The sequence below is a fragment of the Mesoplodon bidens genome (assembly GCF_964165515.1).
Source record: "Mesoplodon bidens genome assembly, chromosome: 2".
Classification (NCBI taxonomy): domain Eukaryota; kingdom Metazoa; phylum Chordata; class Mammalia; order Artiodactyla; family Ziphiidae; genus Mesoplodon; species Mesoplodon bidens.
The window spans coordinates 117,663,081-117,678,229 of record NC_138177.1 but is presented as its reverse complement, the minus strand read 5'-3'; the positions used below and the strand labels follow the sequence as shown (position 1 = coordinate 117,678,229).

Genomic DNA, 15,149 nt, shown 5'->3' with positions numbered 1-15,149 from the left:
GAGCTGGAGAGGCACCATAATATGTATCTCATAGATCAGGAAGTTTTGTATCTAGTTCCTCATTTAGATTAAAAAGTTTGCTAAAAAATCTTATTAGTAAGTCTAAAATGGTTAAATTAAGAAAAACTTTTTAAACTTTAATAAAAAGTATTTTATTAAAGTACCATATACTCATAAAAAGTGCATGGTTCAAAAGTGCAATATATAGCTGGATATATTTTTACAAACTTTACAAATCCATGAAATTAGAACTCACATAAGAAATAGAACATCACCAGCACAAAATAAGTCCCGTTTATGCCAGGTCTAGTTATCTAGGATATTCACTGTTCAGACCTTTAATTGCAACATTATGTACGATCATACCTATTATACCCACTATTCTGAATTTTAATTGGGTAGATTGGTCTTGTTCTTATTTATTCCTCACATAAATAGTATTATGCACTATTTATTCTTCTGAGTCTAATTTTAATATGATAATGTATTTGATTTATATTATTGTACAATGATAAAGATTATTCATTCTCTTCTATTCTACCTTTGATGAGCAGCTAGGTAGTTTCCAGTTTGTCACTATTACAAATAGTTTCACTATAAACATTCCAGCATATGCCTTTGCAGAACATATGGAAACATTTCTGTTGGGTATATATCTAGGACAGAATTGCTGTGTCATGGAGTGTGTACATGTTTAGCTTTAATCGATAATACCAACCCCTTTTAAAAGACATTTGAAAAAGGTTTTGTTTTTTTCTAAAAATTTAATGAGTCAAGACTTCCAAATTTTTAAAACTTCATCTCAAATTTAATATATTTAATTTCTTATTTTATCAATTCTATTGTTTGACCAAATCTTCCTGAGTACTAAAAGATTCTTATAGATCTAGTATCTTGGTCTTAGAATCATAGTGAACCTAAAGTTATTCTAAATTTCCCAATATATGATGAAAATGTATTAAGATTTCAACTTAAATCCACAAGTTCAAATTAAGTAAATATTTTAAATGAGAGATATAAGAGATTTGACCTATCAGTACTTTATTTTTGGTTAACTCTCAGTGCCTAAGAAGCCACGTCAAACTTTAGTGCCTTCAATAAGAATCTCTTATTATCATCTGTGTCTGAGTCTGGCTGAAGGTTGGTTATCCCAGCTTGGGCTCAGCTGAAAGGTTATACTTCAGGCTATGGCTGCTGGGGTAGGTTGGCTGGGGCTGTTCCACTCCATATCTGTGCATTCTGAAACTGATAAAACAGTAGCTTCCTAGGGACAGCACTTCCTGTTGTGTGGCAGAATTGCCAGAAGGCAAGGGGAGCCATGCAATGTCCCTTAAATCCTAAGCATACAATGAACACATCATCACTTCTGCCCACCTGCCATTGGCCAAAGAGAGTTATATGGGCACACCAAAACCAAGGGGCTGAAAAATTCACCCCTCTCTCCCAGTGAGGTCATGGCAAGTGTGTGACCGCAGAAGAGAGTGAAGAATTGAGACCAATAATAATGTATGTATATGTCTATCTAGTATATACATATAATATACCATATTATATATATAATAACAAATTATACAATTTGTTTTCCATTCCCATATCAAAAGAAAGCCAGGATTAGTTTACTTGTTCATGGGACTAACAACAGTATACATTCTCTATCCTCCCTCAAAGATACTTATATTCTCTAGTATACTGTCATAACCTAATAAGATTTATACTTGATCATTATCAAAAGTCAGTTGCTTCATAACGATGATACTACCATGATAGTTTCTCTATAAGAAAAGAAAGCCAGGGAAAAAATGAGAATTGTGATAGTTTATTCAGTTCAATTTTGAGTGAAAAACATGGGCTGTAATCACAAGAGACTTTCCAAAGACAGTACATAATATATGCCAGGGCTTACTACTTAGAATGAGGCTCAATGGCTTTTAAGGCTATTTGAATCTTGGAGGGTACATATGTTGTACCTAAGATGTTATTATCCTTTATATATCAAATGACCAAAGAGAAATCTGAGTTTGAATGGGATCTGGAACAAAAGAGACTTTGATATATTTACAAAGGAAGAGCTATAGCTCAAGTAGCAAAACCAAGTCCATGTAATGTCACATGAATTATTTTGAAAATATCTACTATGAAGACATATGTAGACTAAATTCTCAGTAAGAAGTCTATAACTGCTCTCACTTGGTGACTACTGAGATATTTGGACCTGCAAGTAACCTGATGGCAATAGCTAGATGTAGTCACTCCAAGAGACCTTTGTTGTCCTGAAATTGGGCTTTGATAGAAATAGCTCCCATCACTGAAAGACATGAAATATCCATTATATTATAGGTAATGTCAGAGAGCTATTCCAATAATGATGGATCAGATCCAATGATGGATAACATAGAAATAGAATAGTAACTAGATGTGACTCTGGGAAAGTACATGGTATCCATGAACAGGTTGCAGCCCCACCTTTGGAATAGAGGACAGAACGACCAGAAGAATTCTTAGTTTCTGTTGTTAAAAATGGTGAACCTATGAATTTTATCCTACTGAAGTAACACTTTAGGATTGGATAATTAAAAATACCACTGTGAGGAAAATTAAATTATGGACATATGTGGAAATTCTGTAGAAGAATTACAATGGGTCATATCAATGACCACCAGATAAAACCTGGCTGCTGGCTCATACGGGGTTAGAATACAAAGACTGATGCATTGGTCTATTCCTTGGATGTTATCTCCTTGGGTACATAAAATAAATGGGGATATTTTTACTCGAGCTATAAATATTGGATGGAACAATGACATCCTCCTTTACAGAAATTGCTGATGTGATAATATGCTATCTGGATTGTGAATGGGAAAATAATTTCCAAAATATGACTTTGGGTAAGATTCCTCAAGAGCACGGAATGGCAGTTGAGAACACTGGACCCTTACTGGTAGCCCAGGTGGCTTCAACTGCATCCTGACTAGAATAACCACATATTAGGCTTTGACTTTGTTTATCCTTTGGGTGTTAGACTTTGACTTTGCTTATCCTTTGGGTGTAACCATGGCTGAGGATACTATTAAAGATTTGGAACAATACAACGTGAATAAACTCAGTCTCCTAAGTTACAATTTATCAATCAAAGTATACTTTTCACTGTTGCCTGTGTACAAAAATGAGCTAAGAGACATAACATCATATGGACTTACCAAATTCCGTATCACACATATAGCAGCAGTTTGAAAAAGACCTGGAATGGGTAATTAAAATATATGTTAATAAAGACTGGTGATGCCAAGGGCATGAAGAATTGGCTGACATGACTGGGTCAATCTAACATAGAAAAACCATTGGAGGATGGTTCCTATGTGTATGTAGGGGTAAAGATAACAGTGATGATGCAATCACACAACTCCAACAGAAAAATTTTTTTCTTTTCTTTTCTTTCTTTTCCCTTCTCTTCTCTTCCCTTCTCTTCTTGTCTTGTCTTTTCTTTAATATGGAATGCTTCACGAATTTGCCTGTCATACTTGCACAGGGGTGACGCTAATGTCTGTATCATTCCAGTTTTAGTATATGTGCTTTGAGGTGAGCATCCAGCAGAAAATTTATTTTATCTTGCCAGATTCACCTGTATTGTGTTCAAGACTACACTACCATATCTCACCAAAGGGAGACACTGATACTCAGAAAACTAGTTCAATTTCTCTGAATTTGACTGGCATCTTGGTAAAAAACACAATGGACTTGATAGTGACGCCCCTCATGTATCCTTAACTGTAAGTGCTGCCCTGCTGGTGACACGTAGGATGGTCCCATCACTACTTGTCTTTCCTTCTTGATGGGAGTGGACAGAAGGGGAAGCCTTGGCAGAGTGATTCCAGCTATCTGCCCTTGAGGTAAACAGTATAGAGACACACCCAGGGAATGAAATATGGTAATAAGTAAGTAACAAATGAAAGCAAAGGGGGAATTGTGGCAGATGGAAAGAAAGCCCACAAAATCTATAGTGTTGCATCACTTTTTTCCTGAATGTCTCAGAGTGAGAGAAAAACACTTTTAACTGTTTCTCTCAGATATAATACCAACTTATTGCTAATTCAGAGAGAAGAGCCTGGATTTTTCCCCTCTCTGGGAAAGAGAATGACACTGAAGCCAAACTACAAGACTAACCTAAGAACTCTGATTTAGTTATTTACTGAAAAGACATCAACTACCCTTGATGATCCACCTCAATAGTAGTTAGTTGCAATTCTAATTTGAGTCACATTTTGTTGATTATATTCATCATATTGGTTTTCTCATGTCTTGGAGAAGGAGCCTACCTTTAAACTGAGAAGGATATGTTGTGACTCTAAGCTCGGTGTGGGTCTGAAGGGAGATATGCCACCACTGAATTTCCAGTAGGTCAGAGTCTCCTTTTCTCTTTTGACTAAATCAGATATGAATGTGGAAGGAACATTAAATAAGTAGGGTAGTCAGGAAATCAGAATGGTGTCCAAAAGAGTGAATTATGCCTCACTTGATGAGTAAGTATCACTGATGGAATTTGTCTCTGAAACTTTGAAAAGGATGATTATGAAAAGCCTATTCCTATTAAATTGAACTGCAGCTAGGAGTCAACAGTTTCAGCTGATGATCTCCAGGAATAACAATATTTTAGGTGCCTATTATATATTTGAATTACACTCATAGCACAAGCAGTTAACGGCAACTATACTTGTAATGGATTAACTAAAACTGGTCCCAACATACCAAGAGAGATTTAGGAGCCTTGGGAATTAGACTTGGTGTGTTGAATCGAGTGCAGATAGCTTTTCTGGAAGCTCACCACCATACTGAGAGGAATTTTAACTCAGATAGGGACACTGGAGTCCTCTCTCAGGAAACTTGTCTTGCTATGTAGGCCATCTAAAAGATGATGAACCTATCTGAAATTGAAAGAGAAGAAAAGGGGTTGAGGGAGAGGGAAAGGAGTAGCTGGGCGGAATAGAGGCTTAGGCTATGGAAACACTAGGGTCAACCTAGTATGGCAAGCCATCACTGGGAATGCAGTCTTTTACTGCTGCTTCCTCATAATCAGTGTACCCACTTTTAAAACAAGGTCATGTTCCTCACAATAAAATTGTTTGAGATTGGACAGGATCAGGATCAACCACCTCCTCCTAATGGGAAGCAGATGCTACCTAGAAGCTTCTATCAGTAAAAACATTTTTATTTATGGTATTGTTTTTGATGGCTGGCATATACCTATATGTATTTTTATCCAGACCAGAGGCAACCAAAATTTACAGAGCAGTGGCCTCTGGTGACTTCTCCAGCTACCGGAAAACATATGGCATACAGAAAACGTCATTTTTACTGGGAAGGGTGGTAAAATGTCACAGTAGTATTATTAATGTGTGGTGTATTAAGCATCATTTAAAACCCTACCATAACTATCTAGTGTAATAAAGGATATGCAGGCTTATTTATAGATGTAAATGAAAATAAAACTTACAAAGACAATGAACCTCCAGGATGAAATGATTCCCCCCATCCTAATTTGGTGTATTACCCATGGAAACTAATTACCCATGGAAACTAATTTTTCATTTTGAGAAGGTTATACATTCAATATCTATCAATACATATAAAAATATAGTAATATTGTATTACAAGTAATAGTGGATAAAAGAATAAAATAGTCCACCTGGTTCATCTATGTTGCTGCATGAGTCAATAGTTCCTTCTTTTTACTGCTGAGTAGTATTCCATTGTGTGGATATACCACATCTCTTTGTTTATTCACCTGTCAATAGACTTTTGTTTCCAATAAAGTTGAAGATATGCAGACAGACCTGATAAACTAGCAATTTGACTCAGTTATATATCTTAGGGACAATTTTTATATGTGAATCAAAAGATGTGTGTAAGAATGTGTGTAGTAGCCTTATTTATAATAGTCCCAAACTGAAGACAACCCCCATGCCTATGAATAGTAGAATAGATAATAAATTATGGTATACAACATAGAGCATTTCATTTTATGTAGCAATGAAAACTAAAGAACTGTAACTATGTACAACAGTATAGATAAATATTACAAATATAATATTGAACAAAAGGAGAAAGACATGAATGAATCTATACACTATGAATAGATTTATATAACTCTCACAAAAGTTCTAAACAAAAGAAAGGGAATGATGATCATAAAAATGAAGATGGTAATTACCTTCTAAGGTGGAGGGGGTGTTGTGAAGGGTGAGTAGCTCATCTGGTGCTTCTGCAGGAGTTAAAAGTGTCCTTTGTTTGGGTCAGGGTGGTGGTGAAATGGATATTTGCTTCATTATTATTTTTAAGTTAAATACTTATATTTTATGTACTTTCCCGCATGTACTGTATATTTCATAATTAACACAGAGAAAAAGAAGTAATATCACACACAAACTTTGGAATTAGACAAAACTGGGTCTAAACCCTTATTATGCCACATAATTTGTGATCTTTTAAAAATCTTTAATTTCCCCATCTTACAGATGAGGATGGTAACACTTTATTCACAGATGTGTTGTAAGAATAAATTTAGGTAATATATATAACTAAATTATTAGTGTAGGCAATTAGAAACACAAACCTAGGTTCTGAAGGACATTGCCAATCTTATAACAAAAAAGTAATAATTAACTATCAGTCTCTATTGTAAATTTAATTTTATTGTAGTTGAAAACAAAGATAAGATTTGAACTTGGTAACTCATAAGAAAACAAAAGAGACTTAAAATTGAATTGTCAGTTTTTTCTTTCTTACTTTTTCTGTTTGTTTGATATGCAGTTTTAAAGAAAATATACCTTTGGCTTCAAGAGCATACTGCATCTCGATTCAAAATCTGAAATAGCAAATAGAAACATATTAAATGGCTTGGTCATGTCTGCCCCCTAGTGGTCAATGCTCTACTAAATGAAGAGGCTGCTGAAGGTTGAATCTGGAAGTTTGAATAAAAACAAAGACTTCTAATTCTTAAAAAAAAAAAAAACTATCACAACAGATAATTTTTTAAACGTGTAATTTTGTTAAAGGTATGCAATATTGAATTGGAAGATAATTTTCTCCTGGTGTTGAATATATGATAGTATTTGGAAATGCTGTGTTCTGTGCTACATTTTGTTATTCCTGGCATTATATCAGACATATTATTGATGTATATCTGCAATTTAAGCTACTATTAATCTGTCCTATTTTAGTATGTTTGTAAACCTGTAGAATATAAATTTGAATGTATAATACTCAAGGCTTATGGTGATCATGAACACATAAAGTGGGTACTTTTGTCTTTTGCTTTTCAAAAATGTTATCTCCAATTACATTACTTTTGGTTAATGAAGTTTGAACCCGTGTATACATGAGTTAATTTGTGCAGTCAAATTACACTCCTGTAGAACAGAAGACACATTATGCTTCAAGAGCCATGTTCCTCCCATTTTAATTTATATTTGATTTAGTATTATTCTATATGAATAAAGAGTTTGCAAATTAGGTACTATAGTACCTTGTTACAAAAATCATGACAATGTGCCCTGTTTCCCTGGCAATTCTTCATTCAGAGATTTACAATGAATTCCCTTCAGCTACATGGTATTATGTCCAAACTTCTTAGGACAGTTTTCCTAAACAGGTCATATTTGATCTCAAACAATAAAGCAAGAGCTCCACTGAGTGAATTCCCCTTCCTGATTATTTTACATGCATTGTCCTATCTCCCATGCTGTTGTTTATACTTTGGGACAGTGACTTAATTTATATTTATAATACATGGTTTTCTCATCTGGCAAATGGGGATAATTATAGTACATACCTCAGAGAGTTGTTTTGAGGATTAAATGAGAGAGTATATATAAAGCACTTTTTGAAAAGTGTCAGAAACACAGTAAGCAGTAAATAAATGCCTATTATTATTCATCTTTCCCTTCTGTAATATTCCACCCCATACACCTCTCTACCACCTGACAATCAAGAATTGATTTCTTGGAGATATTGGTTCAAGATGGCGTAGTGGAAGGACGTGCTCTCACTCCCTCTTGTGAGAGCACCGGAATCACAACTAACGGCTGAACATTAATCCACAGAAAGACACTGGAACTCACCAAAAAATATACCCCACATCCAAAGACAAAGGAGAAGCCACAACGAGATGGTAGGAGGGGCGCAATCACAATAAAATCAAATCCCATAACTGCTGGGTGGGTGACTCACAAACTGGGGAACACTTATACCACAGAAGTCCACCCACTGGAGTGAATGTTCTCAGCCCCACGTCAGGCTTCCCAACCTGGGGTCCTGACAAAAGGAGAAGGAATTCCTAGAGAATCAGACTTTGAAGGCTAGTGGGATTTGATTGCAGGACTTCGACAAGACTGGGGAAAACAGAGACCCCACTCTTGGAGGGCACACACAAAGTAGTGTGCGCATCGGGACCTAGGGGAAGGAGCAGTAACCCCATAGGAGACTGAACCAGACCTACTGGCTAGTGCTGGAGGGTCTCCTGCAGAGGCAGGGGGTGGCTGTGTCTCACTGTGAGGACAAGGAAACTGGCAGCAGAGGTTCTGGGAAGTGTTCCTTGGCATGAGCCCTCCCGGAGTCTGTTATTTACCCCGCCAAGGAGCCTGGGTAAGCTCCAGTGCTAGGTTGCCTCAGGCCAAACAACCAATAAGGAGGGAACTCAGCCCCACCCATCAGCAGACAAGCAGAGTAAAGTTTTACTGAGTTCTGCCCACCAGAGCAACAGCCAGCTCTACCCACCACTAGTCTCTCCCATCAGAAAGCAAACCACATTCAAAGAAAGATAGAAAAGATGAAAAGGCAGAGCTATATACCAGATGAAGGAACAAGATAAAACCCCAGAAAAACAACTAAATGAAGTGGAGATAGGCAAACTCCCAGAAAAAGAATTCAGAATAATGATAGTGAAGGTGACCCAGGACCTCAGAAAAAGAATGGAGGCAAAGATCAAGAAGATGCAAGAAATGTTTAAAAAAGAACTAGAAGAATTTAAGAACAAACAAACAGAGAAGAACAATAAAATAACTGAAATGAAAAATACACTAGAAGGAATCAATAGCAGAACAACTGAGGAAGAAGAAGAGATAAGTGACCTGGAAGAGAGGATGGTGGAATTCACTGCTGTGGAACAGAATAAAGAAAAAAGAATGAAAAGAAATGAAGACAGCCTAAGAGACCTCTGGGACAACATTAAATGCAACAACATTTGCATTATAGGGGTCCAAGAAGGAGAAGAGAGAGAGAAAGGACCTGAGAAAATATTTGAGAAGATTATAGTCAAAAACTACCCTAACATGGGAAAGGAAATAACCACCCAAGTCCAGGAAGCACAGAGAGTCCCATACAGGATAAACCAAAAGAGAAACACACTGAGACACATAGTAATCAAATTGGAAAAAATTAAAGACAAAGAAAAATTATTGAAAGCAGCAAGGGAAAAACAACAAATAACATACAAGGCAACTCCCATAAAGTTAACAGCTGATTTCTCAGCAGAAACTCTACAAACCAGAAGGGAGTAGCATGACATATTTAAAGTGATGAAAGGGAAGAGCCTACAACCAAGATTACTCTACCTGGCAAGAATCTCATTTAGATTTGATGGAGAAATCAAAAGCTTTACAGACAAGCAAAAGCTAAAAGAATTCAGCACCACCAAACCAGCTCTACAACAAATGCTAGGGGAAATTCTCTAAATGTGAAACACAAGAGAAGAAAAGGACCTACAAAAACAGACCCAAAACAATTAAGAAGATAGTAATAGGAACAGACATATCGATAATTACCTTAAACATGAATGGAATAGATGCTCCAACCAAAAGACACAAGCTCACTAAATGGATACAAAAACAAGACCCATAGATATACTGTCTATAAGAGACCCACTTCAGACCTAGGGACACATACAGACTGAAAGTGAGGGGATGGAAAAAGATATTCCATGCAGATGGAAATCAAAAGAAAGCTGGAGTAGCAATTCTCATATCAGACAAAATAGACTTTAAAAGAAAGACTATTACAAGAGACAAAGAAGGACACTACATAATGATCAAGGGATCAAACCAAGAAGAAGATATAACAATTATAAATATATATTTACCCAACATAGGAGCACCTCAATACATAAGGCAACTGCTAACAGCTATAAAAGAGGAAATCAACAGTAACACAATAATACTGGGAGACTTTAACACCTCACTTACACCAATGGACAGATCATTCAAAATGAAAATTAATAAGGAAACACAAGCTTTAAATGATACAATAGACCAGATAGATTTAATTAATATTTATAGGACATTCCATCACAAAACAGCAGGTTACACTTTCTTCTCAAGTGCACAACAAACATTCTCCAGAATAGGTCACATCTTGGGTCACAAATCAAGCCTCAGTAAATTTAAGAAAATTGAAATCATATCAAGCATCTTTTCTAACTGCAATGCTATGAGATTAGAAATCAATTACAGGGGAAAAATATTAAAAACACAAACACATGGAGGCTAAACAATACATTAGTAAATAACCAAGAGATCACTGAGGAAATCAAAGAGGAAATCAAAAAATACCTTGAGATAAATGACAATGAAAACACAACGATCCAAAACCTATGGGATGCAGCAAAAGCAGTTCTAAGAGGGAAGTTTATAACAATACAAGCCTACCTTAAGAAACGACAAACATCTCAAATAAACTATCTAACCTTACACCTAAAGGAACTAGGGAAAGAAGAACAAACAAAACCCAAAGTTAGTAGAAGGAAAGAAATCATAAAGATCAGATCAGAAATAAATAGAAAGAAAGAAAACAATAACAAAGATCAATAAAACTAAAAGCTGGTCCTTTGAGAAGATAAACAAAATTGATAAACCATTAACCAGACCCAAAAGAAAAAGAGGGAGAGGACTCATATCAATAAAATTAGAAATAAAAATGGAGAAGTTACAACGGACACCGCAGAAATACAAAGGCACCCTAAGAGACTACCACGAGAAACTCTATGCCAATAAAATGGACAACCTGGAAGAAATGGACAAATTCTTAGAAAGGTATAACCTTCCAAGACTGAACCAGGAAGAAATAGAAAATACGAACAGACAAATCACAAGTAATGAAATTGAGACTGTGATTAAAAATCTTCCAACAAACAAAAGCTCAGGACCAGATGGTTTCACAGGTGAATTCTATCAAACATTTAGAGAAGAGCTAACAACAATCCTTCTCAAACTCTTCCAAAAAATTACAGAGGAAGGAACACTCCCAAACTCATTCTATGAGGCCACCATCTCCCTGATACCAAAACCAGACAAAGATACTACAAAAAAAGAAAATTGCAGACCAATATCACTGATGAATATAGATGCAAAAATCCTCAACAAAATACTAGCAAACAGAATCCAGCAACACATTAAAAGGATGATACACCATGACCAAGTGGGATTTATCCCAGAGATGCAAGGATTCTTCAATATATGCAAATCAATCAATGTGATACACCATATTAACAAATTGAAGAATGAAAACCATATGACCATCTCAATAGATGCAGAAAAACCTTTTGACAAAATTCAACACCCATTTATGATCAAAACTCTCCAGAAAGTGGTCATAGAGGGAAGAAGCTACCTCAACATAATAAGGGCCATATACAACAAACCCACAGCAAACATCATTCTCAATGGTGAAAAACTGAAAGCATTTCCTCTAAGATCAGGAACAAGACAATGATGTCCACTCGCACCACTATTATTCAACATAGTTTTGGAAGTCCTAACCATGGTAATCAGAGAAGAAAAAGAAATTAAAGAATACAAATTGGAAAAGAAGAAGTAAAACTGTCACTGTTTGCAGATGACATGATACTATACATAGAGAATCCTAAAGATGCCACCAGAAAACTACTAGAGCTAATCAATGAATTTGGTAAAGTTGCAGGATACAAGATTAGTCACAGAAATCTCTTGCATTCCTATACACTAATGATGAAAAATCTGAAAGAGAAATTAAGGAAACACTCCCATTTACCATTGCAACAAAAAGAATAAAATACCTAGGAATAAACCCACCTAGGGAGACAGAAGACCTGTATGTACTTGGATTGGCAGGATCAATGTTGTGAAAATGACTATATTACCCAAAGCAATCTACAGATTCAGTGCAATCCCTATCAAATTACCAATGGCATATTTTACAGGACTAGAACAAAAAATCTTAAAATTTGTGTGGAGACACAAAAGACCCTGAATAACAAAAGCAGTCTTGAGGGAAAAAAATGGAGCTAGAGGAATCAGTCTCCCTGACTTCAGACTAAACTACCAAGCTACAGTAATCAAGACAATATGGTATTGGCACACAAACAGAAATATAGATCAATGGAACAGGATAGAAAGCCCAGAGATAAACCCACACACCGATGGTCAACTAATCTATGACCGAAGAGGCAAGGATATACAATGGAGAAAAGACAGTCTCTTCAATAAGTGGTGCTGGAAAAATTGGACAGCTACATGTAAAAGAATGAAATTAGAACACTCCCTAACACTATACACAGAAATAAACTCAAAATGGATTAGAGACCTAAATGTAAGACTGGACACTATAACACTCTTAGAGGAAAACATAGGAAGAACACTCTTTGACATAAATCACAGCAAGATCTTTTTTGATCCACTTCCTAGAATAATGGAAATAAAAACAAAAATAAACAAATGGGATCTAATGAAACAAAAGTTTTTGCACAGCAAAGAAAACTACAAACAAATCGAAAAGACAACCCTCAGAATGGGAGAAAATATTTGGAAACAAATCAATGGACAAAGGATTAATCTCCAAAATATATAAACAGCTCATGCAGCTCAATATTAAAAAAAACAAACAACCCAATCCAAAAATGGGCAGAAGACCTAAATAGACATTTCTCCAAGGAATACATACAGTGAGCCAAGAAGCACATGAAAAGCTGGTCAACATCATTAATCATTAGAGAAATGTAAATCAAAACTACAATGAGGTATCACCTCACACCGGTTGGAATGGGCATCATCAGAAAATCTACAAACAACAAATGCTGGAGAGGGTGTGGAGAAAAGGGAACCCTCTTATACTGTTGGTGGGAATGTAAATTGATACAGCCACTCTGGAGAACAGTATGGAGGTTCCTCAAAAAAGTAAAAAGAGAACTACCATACAACCCAACAATCCTACTACTGGGCATATACCCTGAGAGAACCATCATTTAAAAAGACACATGCACTCCAATGTTCATTACAACACTATTTACAATAGCCAGGACATGGAAGCAACCTAAATGCCCATCGACAGATGAGTGGATAAGGAAAATGTGGTACATATATACAATGGAATATTACTCAGCCATAAAAGGGAATGAAATTGGGTCATTTGTAGTGACGTGGACAGATCTAGAAAGTGTCATACAGAATGAAGTAAGTCAGAAAGAGAAAAACAAATATCGTATTTTAACGCATATATGTGGAACCTAGAAAAATGGTACAGATGAACCGGTTTGCGGGGCAGAAATTGAGACACAGATGTAGGGAACAAACATATGGACACCAAGGGGGGAAAGTGACGGGGTGGTGGTGGTGGTATGATGGATTGGGAGATTGGGATTGACATATATACACTAATATGTATAAAATGGATGACTAATAAGAACCTGCTCTACAAAAAATAAATAAGATTAAATAAAAAATAAGAATTGATTTCTCTGTCATTTGCATTCTGTTGACTCTTTGTAGATACTGTTCAAGCATTATCACACTATATGTTAATTATTTAGCTATATGGTCATGTCCCTGGCACTCTGCTCTTTGTGGGCAGTTCAATTAGTATAGTTTCTTCACATAATAGATGTTCAATAATGTTTGGGGAGTTTAAATGAAATGATTAGAAAACATGAAGATTGATGGGATGTGAACCTGATTCATGAAAATCAGTTGAGAACAACAACAAAACAACTACAATAGACTCTTGAACAACACAGGTTGGAACTGTACAGGTCCACTGATATGCAGATCTTTTTCAATAAATATACTGGAAATTTTGGGGGAGATTTGCACCAATTTGAAAAAACTTGCAGACAAACAGTGTAGTCTAGAAATATAAAAAAAAAAGAAGAAAAAGTTAAGTATGTCATGAATGTATAAAATATATATAGATACTAGTCTATTTTATCATTTACAACCATCAAATATGCACAAATGTATTATAAAAAGTTAACATTTATCAAAACTTATTCATAAAACACTTACAGACTCTACTTGGTGCCATTTGCAGCCAAGAGAAATGTAAACAAATGTAAAGATGCGGTATTAAACTGTAACTGTGTAAAATTAACTGCAGTACATACTGTGCTATCATATTAATTTCATAGCCACCTCCTGTTGCTGTTTAGGTGAGCTCAGATGTTGCGAGTATTGTGTAAAATGCCAAGTGATGCTAATCATCTCTGCATGTGCAGTTCCTCTCTGGTAAATTTTGTATCATGGTAAAAAGTGATCTCTCCCAGTTCTTGCATGGTTTTCATCATGTTTAGTGCAATACTGTAAACCTTGAATAACACCATAGGATCCATACAAAGTGCCACTAGTGAGGCTGGAAGTGCTCCCAAGAAGCAGAGAAAAGTCATGATATTACAAGAAAAATTTGAATGGCTGGGTATGTACCCTAGATTGAGGTCTGCAGCTGCTGTTGCCTGCCATTTTAAGATAAATGAATCCAGCGGAAGGACCACTGTAAAAAAAGAAAAGGAAAATCATGAAGCCATCGCTGCAGCTACATCAGCAGGCAGGAAAACCTTGCACTTTTTGCAAAATACCTTTTTATCTTGTATTGAAAATGCAGCTTTTATGTGGGTACAGGCATATCTACAGTTTTTTAAAAAAGCTAAATCATTATATGACAACCAAAAGCCAAAGGAAGGTGAAGGATCTAAAGCTGTAGAATTTAATGTCAGCAAAGGATGGTTTGATAATTTTAGGAAGAGGTGTGGATTAAAAAAGGTCAAGATAACAGGAGAACCAGCTTCTGCTGACCAAGAGGCAGCAGATGAATTCCCAGATGCCATTAAGAAAATCATTGAGGAGAAAGGATTCTCCTGA

General features: G+C 35.9%; 1 protein-coding gene across 1 annotated transcript in view; it reads left to right on the top strand.

Annotated features, from left to right (window-relative positions):
* Positions 1-15,149, top strand: part of IFI44 (interferon induced protein 44) — a gene marked incomplete at its 3' end in the record, with an annotated part of 28,755 nt that extends 13,606 nt beyond the window's left edge. Inside the window, 1 exon segment of the mRNA XM_081214231.1 lies at positions 14,617-15,149. Coding sequence (XP_081070357.1) covers positions 14,617-15,149 — 533 coding nt within the window.